This window comes from Geotrypetes seraphini, chromosome 6 (assembly GCF_902459505.1).
Source record: "Geotrypetes seraphini chromosome 6, aGeoSer1.1, whole genome shotgun sequence".
NCBI classification, from domain to species: domain Eukaryota; kingdom Metazoa; phylum Chordata; class Amphibia; order Gymnophiona; family Dermophiidae; genus Geotrypetes; species Geotrypetes seraphini.
In genome coordinates, this window is record NC_047089.1 from 157,654,308 (window position 1) to 157,673,885 (window position 19,578).

At 43.4% G+C, this 19,578-nt stretch overlaps 1 protein-coding gene across 1 annotated transcript in view; it reads left to right on the forward strand.

The window, feature by feature from the left end:
* RASA3 (RAS p21 protein activator 3) overlaps positions 1-19,578 on the forward strand; it is a 501,637-nt gene that overhangs the window by 292,032 nt on the left and 190,027 nt on the right. Inside the window, exon 4 of the mRNA XM_033949099.1 lies at positions 189-283. Coding sequence (XP_033804990.1) covers positions 189-283 — 95 coding nt within the window. The remainder of the gene's footprint in view (positions 1-188; positions 284-19,578) is intronic.

The window sequence follows — 19,578 nt, forward strand, 5'->3', positions numbered from 1 at the left end:
AGTAAAACTCACTTTAGGGTCTAAAGGCAATGACAGAAAAAGAAACAGAAGAGGATAGAGATATTTTTCATTTAAATTAGTAGATTTTGTTGCTTACCATCTAATTGGTTTGAATTGAAATGAATGGTATGAACTTGGGTTTACCACCATTACATTTTCATCTTTACTTTTAATCATTTTATTTGCAGGAAAAGTTGCCATACAGAAAGAAGACCTGCAAAAGTACCATAACAGAGACACCTGGTTCCAGGTACAGCATGTAGATGCTGATTCAGAAGTGCAGGTGAGATGATGCAGTTTGCATTTTGTCCATTTATTTATTTTATAAAATTGAATATACCACCTTACCACAAAAATTTATCAAAATAGCTTACAGTCCAAAATTATTTCAGACATACATATAATAGAAAAATTATATATAAAAACCCAATACAACTGGAAGATACAACAGAATGGGGTAGGAAATATTGGTTACACAGCAATGCATCAACAGACTTTGGAGCCAATATTCAGACTGCAGGAGGCAGCCTGGCTACTTCTCGCAATTGGCGGTGAACCTGGAAATTCAGTGTCGGAGCTGTATCTAGCTACTAGCTTTTCTGAATTTCTGTATTTATTAAGTTCAGTTGCAGTAGGACATAGTTGGCCAAACCAATATTCATCAGCTGACCAGTTAAGTCATAGCAGCCAAAGATAGACCTGCTATTTAGGCAGGTCTATCTGGCCACTAGACCTAGCTAGTCAGCCAATGAATATTGGTTCTGACCAGCTTGTCGCTAACCAAAATATTCAGTAGGAGACAACCAGTTATCTCCCGCTGAATGTCAACAGTTAGCCAACTTAGCGCTATTTAGCTGGCCAGGATCTGTTCCTGGTCAGCTAAATAGTGCTGAACATTGGGCGGTTTTTAAAAAAAAAAAAAAAAAGACAGTAAGAATTAGTAAATACTAATGCTGCCTGATTCAAGAAAAAATTTTCGATTCGATTCAGCCTATTGAATTGATTTTTCGATTCAATTTTCTTGCCCAATTGGGTGTTTTTTATAAAACATCCTGGTAGGTTTATTTTATAGCCTCTTCACCCACCACACGCCCTTAGCCCTCTCCTACTCACACTGTAAACAAAATAAACAAAAAAGACTTTTCCTCTCTCTGTTAAATCCTAGCTCACGTTTGCCCTCTCCTACCCACACTGGCGCTGGGTTTAAACAAAATAAACAACAAAAAAGACTTCCTCTCTCTCTGTTAAATCCTAGGTCACGTTCACGGTCTAACACCAGCTCTGGCAGGATTCACATTTCAAATCTGACATATTGTAATCACAAAACAGAAAATAAATTTATTTTATCTTTTTCAGTTCAAAGATTTTATTGATTTTAATGTACAGAAACAACAGGAAATGTTAACAAGGCAAGATATAAATAAGCTGTGTAAAGTAAGGAATCTCAAAATGTTGACGAACAATACGATATAGCTGACTGATCTATGCCTATCTAACAGGAGAGTGTCAGCACAATCTGCAGCCAACATTGTGCACATTATTCAAAGCATAAAGAGATACCAGAGCCATACCCCATAGAAATGTGAAAGATGAGCCATAATATAATATATATATTCTAACATTGGTAGCTATAGTCTAGCACAGTAACTAAATGACATCATTCTGTATTACAATAAGAGTTGACCGGACTCCATATTTTGAGGTAGGAGCTTATAGACTTATGCTTTTTGGCAATGACGCTTTCATACTTTACTGTAAGGCAAAGTATATTCCACTAGGTGACGTAATTCACTTTAGATAAGTCTTTCCAACAGTGTAAAATGTTAAGGGCCATGAACAACAATATGTTAAGCAATCTTGTATTATGATCAGGCAGTGTATGTAGTAGACCATGATGATCCAATATAATTACACGCAGATTTAGAGGCTCCTGTATGTTTAAGATTGTAGAGATGGTTTCTCATACTTTAGACCACATGTGTCAAACACAAGGCCCGCGGGCTGAATCCGGCCCGCCTGGCCTTTTTATGTGGCCCGCGGCAACGTTCCCGATCTTCCCCTTTGAGCCCAGCGTGTCCTCCCCTCCGAGCTGGTCCAATGACGATGCCACACTGGAAAGTCTGCCGGCCTCGGCAATGCTGTTCGTGGCTCCCCCTCCTGCCCTGCGTTCTCCCGGGCAGAAACAGGAAGTTGTGCATCATTGAAGACAGACCGCGGCAGGCAAAAAGCAGAAGGAGGAGCCATGCACAGCACTCCTTATCCGCTGAAGCCGGCAGATTCCCCGGCCTGGCAGTGACATCGGATTGGTGCCAGAGGGAAAGGCACGACGGGCTGTGAAGAGAGCGAGATGAAGGGAGAGAGATTGGACCTGCAATAGTGTGGAGAAAGAGGGAGAACCGTTGAGAAGAGAAAGGGAGAAATGGTGAACCTGGGGGGAGGGAGGTAGGCAGACAGGGGGAGAGATGGGATGGGGGGCAGTTGGGAAGAGAAAGGAAGAGTTGAATCTGGAGATGGAAGGGGTTGGAGAAATGTTAGGCCTGGGGGTGGAAGGGAGAGAGAGATGCAGCATCTCTTTTTTTCCCCCCCCCTTCCATCTCATTGTTCAGCATCAAGGGGGGAGGAAAGAAGAACAACAGAAAAGAGATGGCGCAAAATGTTAGACCAAGAGTAGAGAGGAGGAGAGATAGAAGGAAATAGAAGGCTGGGAAAGGAGTGAGATGGGAAATGGAAGAGCTACAGAATAAGAGAAGATGGAAAATTGATAGGTAGCTGAAAATTTAAAAAGGAGAAGGATGAGAAAGAGGGCAAGATTTGAATGGACAGAGGCAGAAAAGAAAAAAGGAGAAAAGTTGAAAGGGAAAAATCAATATGTTGGAGATAGGGACTGGAGCAAGAGAGAAGAGGAGAAAAAAATGGACAGCAGACACTGGAAAGAGAATTAGAAGATAGACAAAATCAGAAAGAGAAACTGGGACCAAAAGCAAAACGACCAGACAACAAATAGTAGAAAAAATAATTTTATTTTCTATTTTGTGATTACAATATGTCAGATTTGAAATATGTATCCTGCCAGAGCTGGTGTTAGACAGCAAGCTAGGACCTAAAAGAGAGGAAAAGTCTTTTTTATTTATTTTGTAACCAGTGTGGGGTTGGAGAGGTTGCATCTGTATACTTCTACTAAGACTAACTCCCTCCTTTGCTGGTGAGCATCAAAATTGCCACCGGTGCTGGGGCCCACACTATGAGTCAGCAAAGGAGGGGGCAAGTATCTTAATAAAAAATCCGGCCCACGACTTAGCCTGCGTTTTAGATTTTGGCCCCTTATGTGATTTGAGTTTGACACCCCTGCTTTAGACCAATAAACTGATAAATGTGTACAGTCAAAGATCATATGCGTTAGTGTGCTTTCCTGTGAGTTACAAGACCAACACATAGAAGAAAGTCCATTCGAGAATTTTGCAACCTTAATTGGGGTCCAGTGTGTTCTATGTAGAAGGAAGAATAGAGATTGGAGAACATAGGCAGAACGAGCAGATCTACACATGTTTTACCAGACTTCTTTCCAAATCTCTTCCTCAATTGAAACTCCCAAATCGCTTTACCAAGCACTCAACATACTTGTTAATTTGGAAGTTGAAGATTTTCTCATAACGACATTCCATCTTGAGGCAACTCCTTTGTGATTCTTATTGATTAATGATGTCTGTGAAGGCAAGTCAGGGATATGTTTTAAGTGCCCTATATCCGGAAAAAGAGCTTTCAGGCAGTGTCTTAGTTGTATCCAACGATACTGTTGATGTAGAGGCAGTTTGTAATAAGTTTGCAATTCAGAGAAGGACATCCATCGAGAGTCCCTTATTAAATCTTTAAGAGTCCAAATACCACAGTTCTTTCTGCCACTGTATTTAATATGATCATTATGCCACAACATAATTAGACAAGATTCATGCCATTTAATTTCCATCAAGTTATTGTAAGCCTTGAGTACTACATAAGAAAATTGGTCCCTTTTTATCTTTGGAATGTAGAGGAGTGGAGAGCATGTAGGCGAGGCGAGTGCCCTCATATAGACTTTTATCTAATTGTAACCTGATTAGGGAATTAGTAGTGGAATCAGCATCCAACCACATCAAGCCATGCCTCTTGATGAAAGCATGCTGATAATGCAAAAAGTCGGGGAAATTTACCCCTCTCATAGCTTTGACTTGTTTTAATTCATGCAACGCTATACGAGGTTGTTTATTGTGCCATAAAAATGCACTAACAAGTTAGAAATGTGGACCTAGATATTATACTTTCTTCTAGGTTAGTGAATAAATAAATGAGGAAGCCTCAGCCCCACCACTCCACCGCTGTAGCTTTTCTAACTGCGGGAAGAATTATGTGGTGCCATTCATCATTGGCTGTTCCGCATTCATATGTTCTTCTATATGTATAACGTATATAAATTTTTAATAGTTTTTGTATAAATAATCAATAATAATAAAACGCTAGAGCGCGCATGCGCTCTCGAAAATTTGTGAGTCCTGGCGCCCTGAGGTGTGCTTCTGTGGCAACATTCTAACCTCACGGTGCATGCGGGGGCTGAAGGCGCGCGACTGTTCTCTCTCCCTGTCCTCAGCGCATCACCGCCCGCCTTCACTCGCCGCTGCCTCTCACTGCGCCGTGAGGTGGCAACATTCTAATTGACACCTCACGGCGCTTGCAGGGGCTGGAGGCGTATGCCGCAACAGTGCTCTCTATATACCTACCGGCTCCAGCGGACTAGGCAGCACCAGTGGCAGCAATGGTGGACAGCAGCCCCGCTCCAGCCGTTGACCCTCCACAAAACTCCCGGCTCCAGCGGCGTAGGCAGCACTATAAACACGCTGCTTCGCGCCCTTCTCTGCCGATTTCCTCTGCCGTGTCTCTGATAACATCATCGGAGACAGACGCGGCAGAGGAAATCGGCAGTAGAAGGCCGCGAAGCAGCGTGTTTAAAGTGCTGCCTACGCGGCTGGAGCCCCGAGGTTTGTTGGCGGTGGGAGGGTCAGGAGCAGGCCAGGTCGAGCAGGACAACAGCAGGACAACGGCAGTAAAAGAAGGGGGAGGGGCCGAATGGAGAAGGGAAGAGAAGATAAGAGAAGGGAAAGGGGGGTGGGGGAAAATGCTGCTACTGCTTCTGCACAGGAAAGGGGGGGATAGGAGGGAAATGCTGTTGCTGCTGCATATGGAAGTGGGATGGAAATGCTGCTGCACAGGGAAATGGGGAAAAATGACAAACAGAGACAGCGGAGGGAGGGAGACAGAAAGAAAGAAAGACACAGGGGCAGGGAGAGGGACAGAAAGACAGACAGAGAAAGGGGGCCAGAGAGAGAGTCAGCGGGAGAGGGAAAGGGGACTGCTTTGGGGGGAGGGGTGTGCTTAGGGCAAACAGCTTTGCTCTGGGGGGAAGACAGAAGGGGCCATGGAGAGACAGGGAGAGGGAAAGGGGGCTGCTTTGGGGGGAGGGGTGTGCTGGGGGAAGACAGAAGGGGCCATGGAGAGATAGGGAAAGGGGGCTGCTTTGGGGGGAGGTATGCTGGGGACAGACAGCTTTGCTCTGGGGGGAAGACAGAAGAGGTCCATGGAGAGACATTTGGGGGGAGGTGGGTAATGGGGGCAGACAGCTATGCTCGGGGGGGAGGGGGAGACAGAAGGATACAGATAGCGGCCAAGGAGAGAGAGATAAAGAAACACAGACAGACAGACACATCTATTCTAGCACCCGTTAATGTAACGGGCTTAAAGACTAGTCTTAAATATTTTGTGTTGACTCATTTAAAATTTATATGCACTTATCTTTGCATCCGCCAAAACCTGGGAGTCAGACCCGACATGTTTCGCGTTGATACGCTTTATCAAGGGTCTCCCGAGGTTGCTGCTGCCATCCGACTCTCTTAAAAATGGAAAGAGTCGGATGGCAGCAGCAACCTCGGGAGACCCTTGATAAAGCGTATCAACGCGAAACATGTTGGGTCTGACTCCCAGGTTTTGGCGGATGCAAAGATAAGTGCATATAAATTTTAAATGAGTCAACACAAATATTTAAGATTATTTATACAAAAACTATTAAAAATTTATATGTTATACATATAGAAGAACATATGAATGCGGAACAGCCAATAATGAATGGCACCACGTAATTCTTCCCGCAGTTAGAAAAGCTAAAGCGATGGAGTGGTGGGGCTGAGGCTTCCTCATTTATTTATTCACTAACCTAGAAGAAGGTATAATATCTAGGTCCATATTTCTAACGTGATACTTCAACATTTGGACTGATATTAAGGACACTAGAGTATAGCCATATATATTGGGGGGATAAAAATGCACTAAGGCAGTTTTCAATATCATACGTCATTTGAACAAAAATGGCACCATTCTCAGAATATAATTTATTTTGGGTAATAGTATAATCTTGATGGTGTCCAGACAGCGTCACCAAGTTAACTTAAGAGGGAACCATTTCTCAGTAGAGTCATTAATAATATTTAGAATATAATCTGTGTTATACTGCTCCAAATCCTCTAACATGGGACCCACATATATGCCAAGATATTTAATTTTTGGCAGATTTCAAATAAAACCATAGGCGTCCATTTCAGGCTTGTCTTCAATACAATTCAGCGGCATTAGCTCAGACTTAGTTGTGTTTAGTCTGTATCCAGAAACCGACGCATAACTGTCTATTACTTTCAAAACTGATGGAATTGATTCCGGAGTTACATAAAGGATGACATCATCCGCATATGCGGATAACTTGACCTCCATGGTGTCATGAACAAATCTTTTAATGGAGTTGTCTGCATGAATAGCAGTCAGCATGGACTCCAGCTCTAGACTGAACAGTAGTGGCGAAAGTAGAGATCCCTGTCAAGTTCCTCTAGTTGATGTAAAAGTACCGGAAAGTTGACCATTGATACAGATTTAAGTAGTAGGGGCGTAGTATAGAACTTTTATCATTTGAATAAATTGCATGGGGAAGCCAAATTTTGTGAGAGTTGCAAACAAGAAGGGCCATTCCACTCTATTGAAAGCCTTTTCAGTATCCAGTGCCAAAAAGGCTAATTTATGAGGCAGTGATTAACATGCAGATATAATATTAGATAGAGTACGCATATTATTGGAGGAATGTCACCCATACATAAATCCAGTTTGATCCTCAGAAATTAATGATGGTAAAACTTCCTGCAATCTGGAGGCCAATAATTTAGCGTAGATCTTAGCATCTACGTTTATCATCGAGAGAGGCCAGTAGTTGCCGACATGTTTGGGGTCTTTACCTTGTTTAGGTATCACAATGATAGTTGCTTGCATAAACATCACAAAAGCCTTTTTTTTGTGATGCCATATGGTCAAAAAACTTTTGTAGGAACGGTGCCAGCGTTGACTTGAAGGTTTGGTAGAACTCGACAGTGATGTCATCTGGTCCCGGTGCTTTATTTGTTGCATGCTGTTGATAGTGCCAATAATTTATATAGCTGACATGGGAGACGTCAGCTTATTGTGTTCCGACTCAGGTAAAAGAGGCAGAGAAATTCTTTCAAGAAATGCATGCGGATCAATTTATTTTTTCTACCTTTTGTTGTCTGGTCATTTTTCAAATCATGTTGGTCCCAGGCTCTGGGACAAACGTCTTCTGATAACTCGCTTGCCAGGGTCTCCTGGTCATTTGTAGTTTTCTTCTTTCTCCATGCTAACCATCCATCTTCCATCTCTATCCTCCCCTTCCATTTCCTTTCCATCCCCCAGAAGTCTGGCATTTTTCCTTTTTTCTGTCTCCATCCCTGCTGCTGCAGTGATGGACCCCACCATCCCCAGATCCACCATCTCTCCTTTTTTCAACTATCCTTTCATCCTGCATCTCTCCCTCCTTCCCCACCACCCCAGAGTCCACCATATGTCCCTTTCTTTCCCCAGCTACCCTCCTATCTAGTATCTCTATTCCCCACCATCCCTTGTGTTCAACTTCTCTCCCTTTCTGTTCCTTCCCTCCCTAAATCCCATTGTTCACCATCTCACTCCCTTTCCTCTGTTTTTAGACCCATTATTTCTTCTTCCCCCCCCCTTCAGTCCAGCATATGCACATCTCTTTGGACCCCCCTTTCCCTCATTCTCTCCATGTACTTCTACATCAGAGGCCCTCCAGGCAGCTTAGGCAACAAAATACTGGAACTGGAAACGGAAATAAGAAACACCGACCTTGATGTAGTGGCGATATCAGAAACGTGGTTCTCGGAATCCCACGGATGGGATATGGTTATACCAGGATATAACTTACTCCGTCGCGATAGAGAAGGCAAATCAGAAGGAGGGGTAGCTCTGTACATAAGAGATGACATCAAGGTTACTAAAATCACAGACATCAAGTATATGGGAGAATCCCTCTGGGTGAACCTTGCTAGGGGCAATAACAAATGCCTGTATCTTGGTGTTGTATACAGACCACCAAAACAAAAGGAGGATGCAGACGATGAACTAATGGAAGACATCGAGACAATCACACTGCGTGGAGATACAGTGCTGATGGGAGACTTCAATATGCCCGATGTGGACTGGAACAAACCAGCGGCTACAAACAGTGGCAGCAAGAGGCTACTAGCCTCCATGTGAGAAGCTTGCAAGCAGATGGTTTTAGAACCCACCAGGGATCAGGCAATCCTGGACCTGTTGCTCACCAACTGAGACAGTGTCGCAGAGGTATCGGTGGGTGACACCTTGGCCTCCAGCGACCACAACATGGTGTGGTTCCACCTCAAGGAAGGTACCACTAGGTCAAATACATCGACTAAGGTCCTAAATTTTAAAGGAACTAACTTTCAGGGCATGGGGGACTATGTCTACAAAGTGCTGCAAAACCAAAGCACAATGGACAGTGTAGAGGTTCTATGGTCGGCTCTGAAATCTACCCTACAAGAAGCAACCAACATGTACATAAAAACCGTGAGCAAACGACGCAGGAAAAATAGACCTCAGTGGTTCTCCGCGGAGATCTCAGAACTAGTAAAGCACAAGAAGAAAGCTTTCGATACCTACAAACAATCACAACGATCGGCAGTTAAAGAAACTTATCTGGCCAAATCTAGAGAAGTTAAAAAGCAAGTCAGAGAGGCTAAACTCCGGATGGAAGGAAGAAAACTATAGCTAGGCAGGTAAAGAAAGGGGAGAAATCATTTTTCAAATACGTTAGCGACAGGAAGAAGAACACAAGCGGTATTGGGCGCCTAAAGAAACCTGATGGCAACTTTACAGACTCAGACACAGACAAAGCAGAACTACTCAATAACTACTTCTGCTCAGTCTTCACCTGCGAAGCGCCAGGATAAGGTCCCCAGCTACAAACAAAGGGGAACTCGGAGGACCCATTTCAGGACATGGAATTTACTGCGTGCGACGTCTACCACGAGCTATCAAAACTAAAAGTAAACAAAGCTATGGGCCCAGATAATCTACACCCTAGAGTACTTCAAGAATTGAAAGATGTCCTGGCAGAACAAGGGAAGAGTGCCCCTGGTCTGGAAAACTGCCAACGTTATCCCACTCCACAAAAAGGGATGCAGGTCAGAGGCCGAAAATTATAGACCAGTGAGCCTCATATCAATAGTGAACTCATGGAAATGTTGATTAAAAACAGATTGAAACATAGAAACATAGAAATAGACGGCAGATAAGGGCCACGGCCCATCAAGTCTGCCCACTCCAATGACCCTCCCTATCTATCTTTGCAGATAGATCCCACATGTTTGTCCCATTTGGCCTTAAAATCTGGCACGCTTCTGGCCTCAATAACCTGAAGTGGAAGACTATTCCAGCGATCAACCACCCTTTCGGTGAAGAAGAACTTCCTAGTGTCACCGTGCAGTTTCCCACCCCTGATTTTCCACTGATGTCCCCTTGTTGCCTCGGGACCCTTGAAAAAGAATACATTCTCTTCCACTTCGATGCGACCCGTGAGGTACTTGAAAGTCTCGATCATATCTCCCCTCTCTCTACGTTCCTCGAGTGTGTAGAGCTGCAACTTCCCTAACCGCTCCTCGTATGGGAGCTCCTTGAGTCCCGAGACCATCCTGGTGGCCATTCTCTGGACCGATTCCAGTCTCAGTACATCCTTGCGGTAATGTGGCTTCCAAAATTGCACACAGTACTCCAGGTGCGGTCTCACCATGGATCTATATAGTGGCATAATGACTTCAGGTTTACGGCTGACGAAACTCCTGCGTATGCAACCTATGATTTGCCTTGCTTTGGATGAAGCTTGCTCAGCTTGGTTTGAAGACTTCATGTCATCCCTGACAATCACCCCTAAGTCTCTTTCTGCTTCAGTTTTTGTCAAGATCTCGCCATTTAGGGTGTAAATCTTGCATGGATTTCGGCTTCCCAGGTGCATGACTTTGCATTTTTTGGCATTGAAACTGAGTTGCCAGGACCTAGACCAGCGCTCCAGTAGAAGTAGATCATGCATCATATCATCTACCATCGAATTGTTGTCTGTTGTGCTCTTGTTCACTACATTGCTTAGCTTGGCATCATTGGCGAATAATGTTATTCTTCCTCGGAGCCCTTCTGTCAAGTCTCTTATGTAGATGTTGAACAAGATCGGGCCCAGGACGGAGCCCTGTGGCACTCCACTTATCACCTCCGACATTTCGGAGGGGGTGCCATTCACCACCACCCTCTGAAGCCTACCTCCAAGCCAGTTCCCAACCCAATTTGTCAATGTGTCGCCCAAACCTAAAGAACTCATCTTGCTTAGCAACCTGCGGTGTGGTACGCTATCAAATGCCTTGCTGAAATCTAGGTAGACAATGTCCAGGGACTCACCAGCGTCCAGCTTCCTCGTCACCCAGTCAAAGAAGCTGATCAGGTTGGATTGGCAGGATCTCCCCTTAGTAAATCCATGTTGGCGGGGATCCCGTAGTTTCTCCTCGTCCATGATTCTATCCAATTGGTGTTTGATTAGGGTTTCCATTAGTTTGCTCACTATCGATGTGAGACTCACTGGTCTGTAATTTGCCATCTCCATCTTGGAGCCTTTCTTGTGGAGTGGGATGACGTTAGCTGTCTTCCAGTCCATCGGGACGTTACCTGTACTAAGGGAGAGATTGAAGAGCGCGGACAGCGGTTCCGCTAGGACATCACCCAACTCCCTGAGCACCCTAGGGTGTAGGTTGTCAGGCCCCATTGCCTTGTTGACCTTGATTTTTGACAGCTCGCAATAGACGCTGCTGGGTGTAAACTTGAAATTACTAAACGGGTCAACTGATTTAACCCTTGTTTGTGGCTGAGGGCCGATTCCCGGCGCCTCGCGGGTGAAGACTGAGCAGAAGTATTCATTTAACAGTTGGGCTTTTTCCGAGTCCGTTTCTACATGGTCTCCGTCTGGTTTTCTGAGACGTACTATCCCTCCCGAGTTCTTATTTCTGTCACTGATATACCTAAAGAAAGATTTATCTCCTTTCTGGATGTTCTTTGCTAGGGACTCCTCCATGCGGAATTTGGCCTCCCTAACTGCTGCTTTGACGGCCCTTGACTTGGCCAGATATTTTACTCTAGAGTCCTGTGTCCCTGATTGTTTGTAAGAGATGAATGCTTTTTTCTTCTCTTTGATGATGTCCGAGATCTCCGTAGAGAACCACTGTGGCTTGTTGTTCCTATTCCGTTTGCTTACTGATTTAACATAGCGGGTTGTTGCTTCCTGTATGGTGGCTTTCAGAGTTGACCACATTTCTTCCACGCTGTCAGTGTCTGCTTGGCTTTGTAGCGCCTGGTGAACGAAGTCTCCCATGTCTTGGAAGTTTGTGTCTTTGAATTTGAGAACCTTGGTCATTGAGGTAGATTTTGTGAAACCTTTCCTGAGATTGAACCATATCATATTGTGGTCACTGGAGGCCAAAGTTTCACCCACCGAGACCTCTGTGATACTTTCCCCATTGGTAAGTACTAGGTCCAGTATTGCCTGATCCCTTGTTGGTTCAGAAACCAGTTGCCTGAGTCTTGCTCCATTCAAAGAGTTTAATAGCTTCCTGCTGTTGCCGGACACGATTCTGGATGATGAAAGATTAAGGGATCCCCACCAGCATAGCTTTACGAAGGGAAAGTCTTGTCAATCCAATCTGATAAACTTCTTTGACTGGGTAACAAAAAAACTGGATGGGGGGAGTCCCTGGACATCGTTTATTTAGACTTCAGAAAGACTTTTGACAGTGTCCCACACTCGTTAGGACTAGGAAAAACACTGACAGCATGGGTAAAAGAAGACTGGCTTAGCGGAAGACTTCAAAGGGTAATGGTAAATGGTATTCCCTCAAAAATGTCGAAAGTGACCAGTGGAGTGCCACAGGGCTCAGTCTTGGGCCCAATGCTATTTAATATCTTTGTAAGGGATCTGACTCAGGGACTTCGAGGCAAAATTACATTATTTGCCGATGACGCTAAACTATGTAACATTGTGGGCAGGGCAACAGAACCTGACAGTGCAACCAGGCCCAACACTATGGAGCAGGACCTACTTTTACTGGAACAATGGTCCGGTACTTGGCAACTGAACTTTAATGCCAAAAAATGTAAAGTAATGCATCTTGGAAGTGGAAATCCATGCAGAACATACACCTTGAACGGTGAAAACTTAACAAGAACTACTGCAGAAAGGGTCTTGGAAGTACTCATCCGGGAAGATATGAAGGCTGCCAGTCAGATGAAGAAAGCTTCAGCAAAGGCTAGACAAATGCTGGGTTGCATCAGAAGGAGCTTTATCAGCCGAAAGCCTGAAGTCATACTGCCGTTCTACAGATCCATGGTGAAACCTCACCTCAAATACTGTGTCCAGTTTTGGAGGCCACACTATCAAAAGGATGTGAAGAGAATGGAGTCGATCCAGAGAATGGCCACTAGAATGGTCTCAGGACTTAAAGATATCCCATATGAAGAACGTCTGACCAGATTGCGCTTATATTCTCTCAATGAGCACAGAGAAAGGAGAGACATGATAGAAACATTCAAATACATCATGGGCTGCATTGAAGTGGAGGAAGAAATCTTTTTTCTTAAGGGTCCCACGGTGACAAGAGGGCATCCGCTAAAACTTTAGGGGGGAAGATTTCATAGTGACACCAGGAAATACTTCTTCACCGAAAGGGTGATTGATCGATGGAATGGTCTTCCACGACAGGTGGTCAAGGCCAGTAGCGTGCTCGGCTTCAAGAGTCGATGGGACAGGCAGGTGGGGTTGCTACAGAGTTATGCTTAAAAGATGGTTTCTCAAAGGAGGGAGGATTCTTGAGTGGGCAAACTTGTTGGGCTGCCGGCCCTTCTGCCATCATACTCTATGTTTCTATGTTTCTCCCCCCCGAAGGCCTGCATATTTCCTCCTTATTTCTAGCATCCTCCAGCTTTATCCCTGACTTCCCGGTCTATCATCTAATTTCGGCAGCCTGCAGAGGATCGCCGGTGCTGTAGTGATCTTAGCAGGCTGCCATTGGCCTCTGCAACACGTTCCCTCTGCTGTTATCCCACCCCTCCTCTGGCATCAGATAGCAAATGATTCATTTGGGTGTCCTGAAACACACCCAGATTTAGACCTGCTTTTAAAGCAAATAAGGTGAGCAACAAATTGTTTTTGACCCATGAGCCATTTGGTTGTGTTGGAGATTGGAGAGCAAAAAGTGAGTGTTTATCTGAAATACTGGAGAATTGCTGAGTGGTGTATTGCCTATCAGCATGGATTAAGCCCAAGGAGGTCTTGCCTCAACAATTTACTTGACTTCTTTGAAGATGTGAATAAACATATGGATAAAGGCGAGCCAGTTAATGTAGTATATCTAGATTTCCAGAAAGCTTATGACAAAAGTTCCTCATGAGAGGCTCCTGAGGAAATTAAAGAGTCATGTGATAGGAGGCAATGTTTAATTGTGGATTAAGAATTTGTTGTCAGACAGAAAACAAAGGGTAGGGTTAAATGGCAATTTTTCTCAATGGAGGAGGGTAAATAGTGATGGTACCTGTGCTATTTAACTTCCAAATGATTTGGAAATTAGAACTATGAGTGAGGTGATTAAATATGCAGATGACACTAAACTGTTCAAAGTTGTTAAAACGCATGCAGACTATGAAAAATTGCAGGCAGACCTCAGGAAATTGGAAGACTGGGCATCCAAATGGCAGATGAAATTAATGTGGACAAATGCAAAGTGATGCATATTGGGAAGAATAATCCAATTCATAGTTACCGGATGCTAGGGATCACCTTGGGGGTCAGCGCTCAAGAAAAAGATCCAGGTGTCATCGTGGACAATACACTGAAACCTTCCACCCAATGTGTGGTGGTAGCCAAGAAAGCAAACAAGATGCTAGAAATTATTAGAAAAGGGATGGTAAAGAAGACTAAAAATGTTATAATGCCTCTGTATCGCTCAATGTTGTGGCTTCACCTTGAGTTTTGCATTAATTTCTGGTCTCCTTATCTCAAAAAATATATATTGGCATTAGAAAAGATTCAAAGAAGAGTGACCAAGATGATAAAGAGGATGGAACTAAGCTAAACTAAAGCTTAATTTTATAGACCGGGTCTTCAACCAAAAGGTTCCTAACTCGGTTTACAATAATGCAAATATAATACATAAATATAGAAGAAGAATATTATTATCTAGAATTAGGATAACTTCAGCTTGGAAAAGAGATGATTGAGGGGAGAAATGATTGATGTCCTCAAAATCCTGAGTGGTGTAGAATGGATACAAGTGGATTGATTTTTTTTTTTAATATATACTGCATCAAGATTTACAAAGTCTAGGGGACACTCAATGAAGTTACAGAGTAATACTTTTAAAACCAATGCGAGGAAATATTTTTTCACTCAGAGAATAGTTAAGCTCTGAAATGCATGGCCAGAGGATGTGGTAAGAGCGGTTAATATAGCTGGTTTTAAAAAAGGTTTGGACAAGTTCCTGGAGGAAATAGTCTGCTGTTGAGACATACATGGGAGAAGCCATTGCTTGCCCTGGATCAGTGGCATGGAATGCTGCTACTATTTGGGTTATTGCCAAGTACTTGTGACTTGGTTTGGCCTCTGTGAAGACAGGATACTGGGCTTAGATGGACCATTAGTCTGATCCAGTAAGGCTATTCTTATGTTCCCATACCTGGCAACAAAATGGTGGCATCCTTTACCAGTACAATTAAGGAACACACCCTCCTACCAAAACATTCGTAATGGCCTAAAAACCTATCTATTTGGAAAATACCTTACTCCTCTTCTACAAACAGGCCACAACCACCAGAAACCAAACAAGACACACCACATCTCCTATCTTAATAGATAACCAAGCTCCCTACAAACTTGGAAAGAGATGCCCATACCAGAACCTATAATACAGTCAGTTCTCATTATCTGCTCATTCGTGATGTGCAAATTCATGTATCTGTAGTTTCATCAGATGCAACCAATATTCCCCATTTGCGCTGCTGTGTTTACATATTTGCAGACTGGTGCCCCCCACCCCCAATACCGTGAAACTTTGTCCCACAATCAGCATGCCCCCTAACAAGAATAGGCAGCATTCCCCCTTCCTCTCCGAACAGACACCACTAAACCCCCCTCTTGGACCAAGAGGAATGACCCCAGACCGACCTTGTTTCCCTGATGGTCTAGCGGCGCATTGGAGCAGGAGCGATTCCCACTCGCTCCTGCCCATGCATTTTCAGTGATGAAAATGGCTGTGAGAATTCCAGTGGCTAGTTAAAGGCTCAAACCTTGCTAGACTGTTGCTGGAAGTCTTGGTAGCCATTTTCATCGCTGAAAGAGCATGGGCAGGAGCAAATGGAAATTGCTCCTGCCCCAACGCCTTGCTAGACCACCAGGGAAACAAGGTTGGCCTGGGGTCCTTCCTCTGGTTGCGGAGGAGGGGTTGGTGGTGTTTGTTCATGGAGGGAGGGGGAATGCTCCTATTCTTGTCAGGGGGAGGTGTGCTGATGGGGGGGGGGAATATCTTGGTTTGGGGGCAGAGGCTTTTGTCCCATGCAGGAACCTAACTCCATTCTCCCTATAGTATTCACTGTTCACTTTCCATGGTCTTGAGACCGAAGATGTACTGCTGGAACCTAACCTCTATTTCTCATAGACTCTCTGTTTTTTTATTTGTGATTTTGCAGTTCATGAACCATACTACTGAGAATGGACTATATCAAGACTACAGCACCAGATATAGACAATCTTAGCTCCAAATCATATGCCATATATTTTGTCTATGTTTGATTTATTATGTATGTTCTCTTGTGAACTGCCAAGAACTTTGAATTGTCTGGTATAGAAATATATAAATAAATCATACGCATACATGAACCCAAACCAAGTTATTTATGTCATGAATCCTACAGAAATAATGTAATCCCTGGATATGGCTAGGCTCTTCTAAATTGTAAATCACATTGAACTCCTCCTGGGGCATATTAGCAATCCATAAATACTAATGTAATGTGATATACTATTGCAGAAGGTACTCAATGAGCACATGTTGAAGCCTTGCCCTTATATCTGTGGGCAAAGGTTCAACATATGCCCACATTCATTCCTGACATTTATCACTGTTATGGCTACTTAGTGTGACATCATATTACAGACAGAGACTAAAGAAATATAAATAGCGTGGATCCTATTCATGTTTCTGTAGCTCAGGGTTACTGAGTAGATAAATGTTACTAATCCACCACCTATATATCTAGAGTTGTGTTGGGCAAGGAAAAGATACTCTTTCAGGGCTCTTCTTTAGATCTGTTACAGCTCTCGTACTTCAGTTGTCCAGGCTGACTTGACTGTTCAAAAATAATAAGTCTTTGCTGGGGAAATATTGCTAGATTGATTCCAAACAAGACAGGTTCATATGGATAAGATTCCAAAACAGATCAAGAGAGACATTCCTTTAAGTCTTTTCAGGGATCCTTCAGCTGTCTTTATTTTCTGTGACCTGAATTACAGTATGCAAAAGCTTGACTGCAACTCCCTTGGTAAATACTTGCCCTTTTCTTTTTTGCCCTTTTTTTCTCTGAGCCCTTCTGATAATTTCTGAAGCTCTCTGGAATCTGCGGTGATACAAATTCCTCCACCAGCACAAAAAAAAGTGGACCTTTTTCCATTTAACAAAATTACTTGAATTTAAAAAAGCTGTTGAAGACTGTTTAAAGAGATCTTTAGTCAGCTGTTTGGCTAAATGTGATGGAATTGGCTATATAATTCCAGGGTGACATGTCGCTGACTCTGTTACTGTAATCCGCAATGAACTGCTGGTATTTGTAGAAAATAAGAACCTGCGTAAATAATGTAATTGCTCTGCAGTCAGGACCAACTCCTTTGAGCCTGGGTGATCTCCTTGAGCCCCTGTACTCCTAAAGAAGAATGATCAACCCTTCCATAACTGGAATTTTATTCACTCTCATTTACCCCTCAGTCCAGTGTCATGAAAATGTCCTCCTCCCACTACTCACAAAACCTCTGTAGCATTTGAAGCCAGTTTGTAAAGGAGATGTATTGCCCCAAACATTTCAGAATTTTAAGGAACCAGTTTTGCCCCATTAGCAACACTCCCTTTGCAGACTGCCAGCTCCCAATGGAAAAAGCAAAGCTTGCTTCCAAAGCCACAGCTCAGTTAAGCTCCTGAGTCAGAGAAATTCTGTTCTCAAGAGAGAGGGCTGCTGAATGCTGAAACCTTTTTTTTTAAGACCAAAAATAGGACTGTGAGCACATAAGAAATTCCTGCTCAGTCTCTCTTTAAAGGCAGAGTTCATTGTTCTGTGAGCTTGCCAACCATTTTTTCCATAAAAACATCAGGAAATGAGTAATGAGACTTTGTAACATGGGATTCTCTGTGTGAGAAATTTCTCTAGTCCGCTCTGAAGCCTTACATTGTCTTTAGTTGCATTTTTCTTTAACAGCAAAAGATTATAAATGAGCACTTACTAAAGATTATCATCTGGTGATTAAATTTGCAGACCATACGAAGTTATTCAGAGTAGTGAAGACGTAGGAGGATTGCGAAGACCTGCAACGTAATATAAACACGCTCGAGAAATGGGCCGTGACATAGCAAATGAGGTTTAACATGGATAAGTGTAAGGTGATGCATGTCGGTAACAAAAATCTTATACATGAAATCAGGATGTTCAGTGCAGTACTTGGAGAGACCCCCCTGGAAAGAGACTTGGGAGTACTGTTCGACAAGTAAATGAAGCCGCCCACGCAATGTGTGGCGGCGGTGAAAAGGGCAAACAGAATGATTAAGAAGGAGAATCACGAACAGATCGGAGAAGGATATCATGCCGCTGTACCAGCCCATGGTACGCTCTCACCTGGAATACTGCGTCCAGCACTGGTTGCCGTACATGAAGAAGGACACAGTACTACTCAAAAGGGTCCAGAGAAGAATGACTAAAATGGTTAAGGGGCTGGAGGAGTTGCAGTACAGTGAGAGATTAGAGAAACTGGGTCTCTTCTCCCTTGAAAAGAGGAGACTGAGAGGGGACATGATCGAAACATTCAAGGTAATGAAGGGAATAGACGTAGTAGATAAAGACAGGTTGTTCACCCTCTCCAAGGTAGAGAGAACGAGAGGGCACTCTCTAAAGTTAAAAGGGGATAGATTCTGTACAAACGTAAGGAAGTTCTTTACCCAGAGAGTAGTAGAAAACTGGAACGCTCTTCCGGAGGCTGTTATAGGGGAAAACACCCTCCAGGGATTCAAGACAAAGTTAGACAAGTTCCTGCTGAACCAGAACGCAGGTAAGGCTAGTCTCAGGGCACTGGTCTTTGACCTAAGGGCTGCCACGTGAGCGGACAGCTGGGCACAATGGACCACTGGTCTGACCCAGCAGTGGCAATTCTTATGTTCTTATGGTAACTTGCATTACCTACTACAAGGCCCCATTACTTAAGTTACTAAACAATTGGTAAATGACTCTCTAAAAAATTAACCCATAGAATCTATGGTGTTTAGATTTTATTTACTTAGCAATCGCAATGTGCATCCCTGCCCCATCCCTGTGAACTTTGTCCTCATTTGCACAAATCTCGAACATTTATGATTTTATATGTTTAAATGATTTTTATTAGAGCCAGCAATAAAACACAGATAACAAAATTTCAGCCAGCGAAACCGGGCTCCAGAAACAATTTTGATGAAAAATTCTCACCTCCCCCTCCCCCCAGGTACGGAGTCCCCAACACCTTCTCTGGAAGGATAAACATAGTGTGCTAGACCTATTTGTAAGACATCAAGAAATATAATCAACTATTCAAAATACGACTTCTAGACACAGGCTTATGATTTTATATTTAAATATTTTTATTAAAGTATAAAAAGGGACAATATTCTGTACAACTGTTTATAAATCACGAATAGAGCCTTCCATTTTGATCTGGTTTTGGTACAGCTTTCCCAAAGATTCAGATGCCTATGTTTCTACATCATCTAGGAAGATATTGGATTGTCTTTCAGACATGGGTGCAGAAGAGAACCTACACTGTGTAGTGGATGAACAGGAAAACAAGTGTCAATTAAATGTTGGAAATACTCC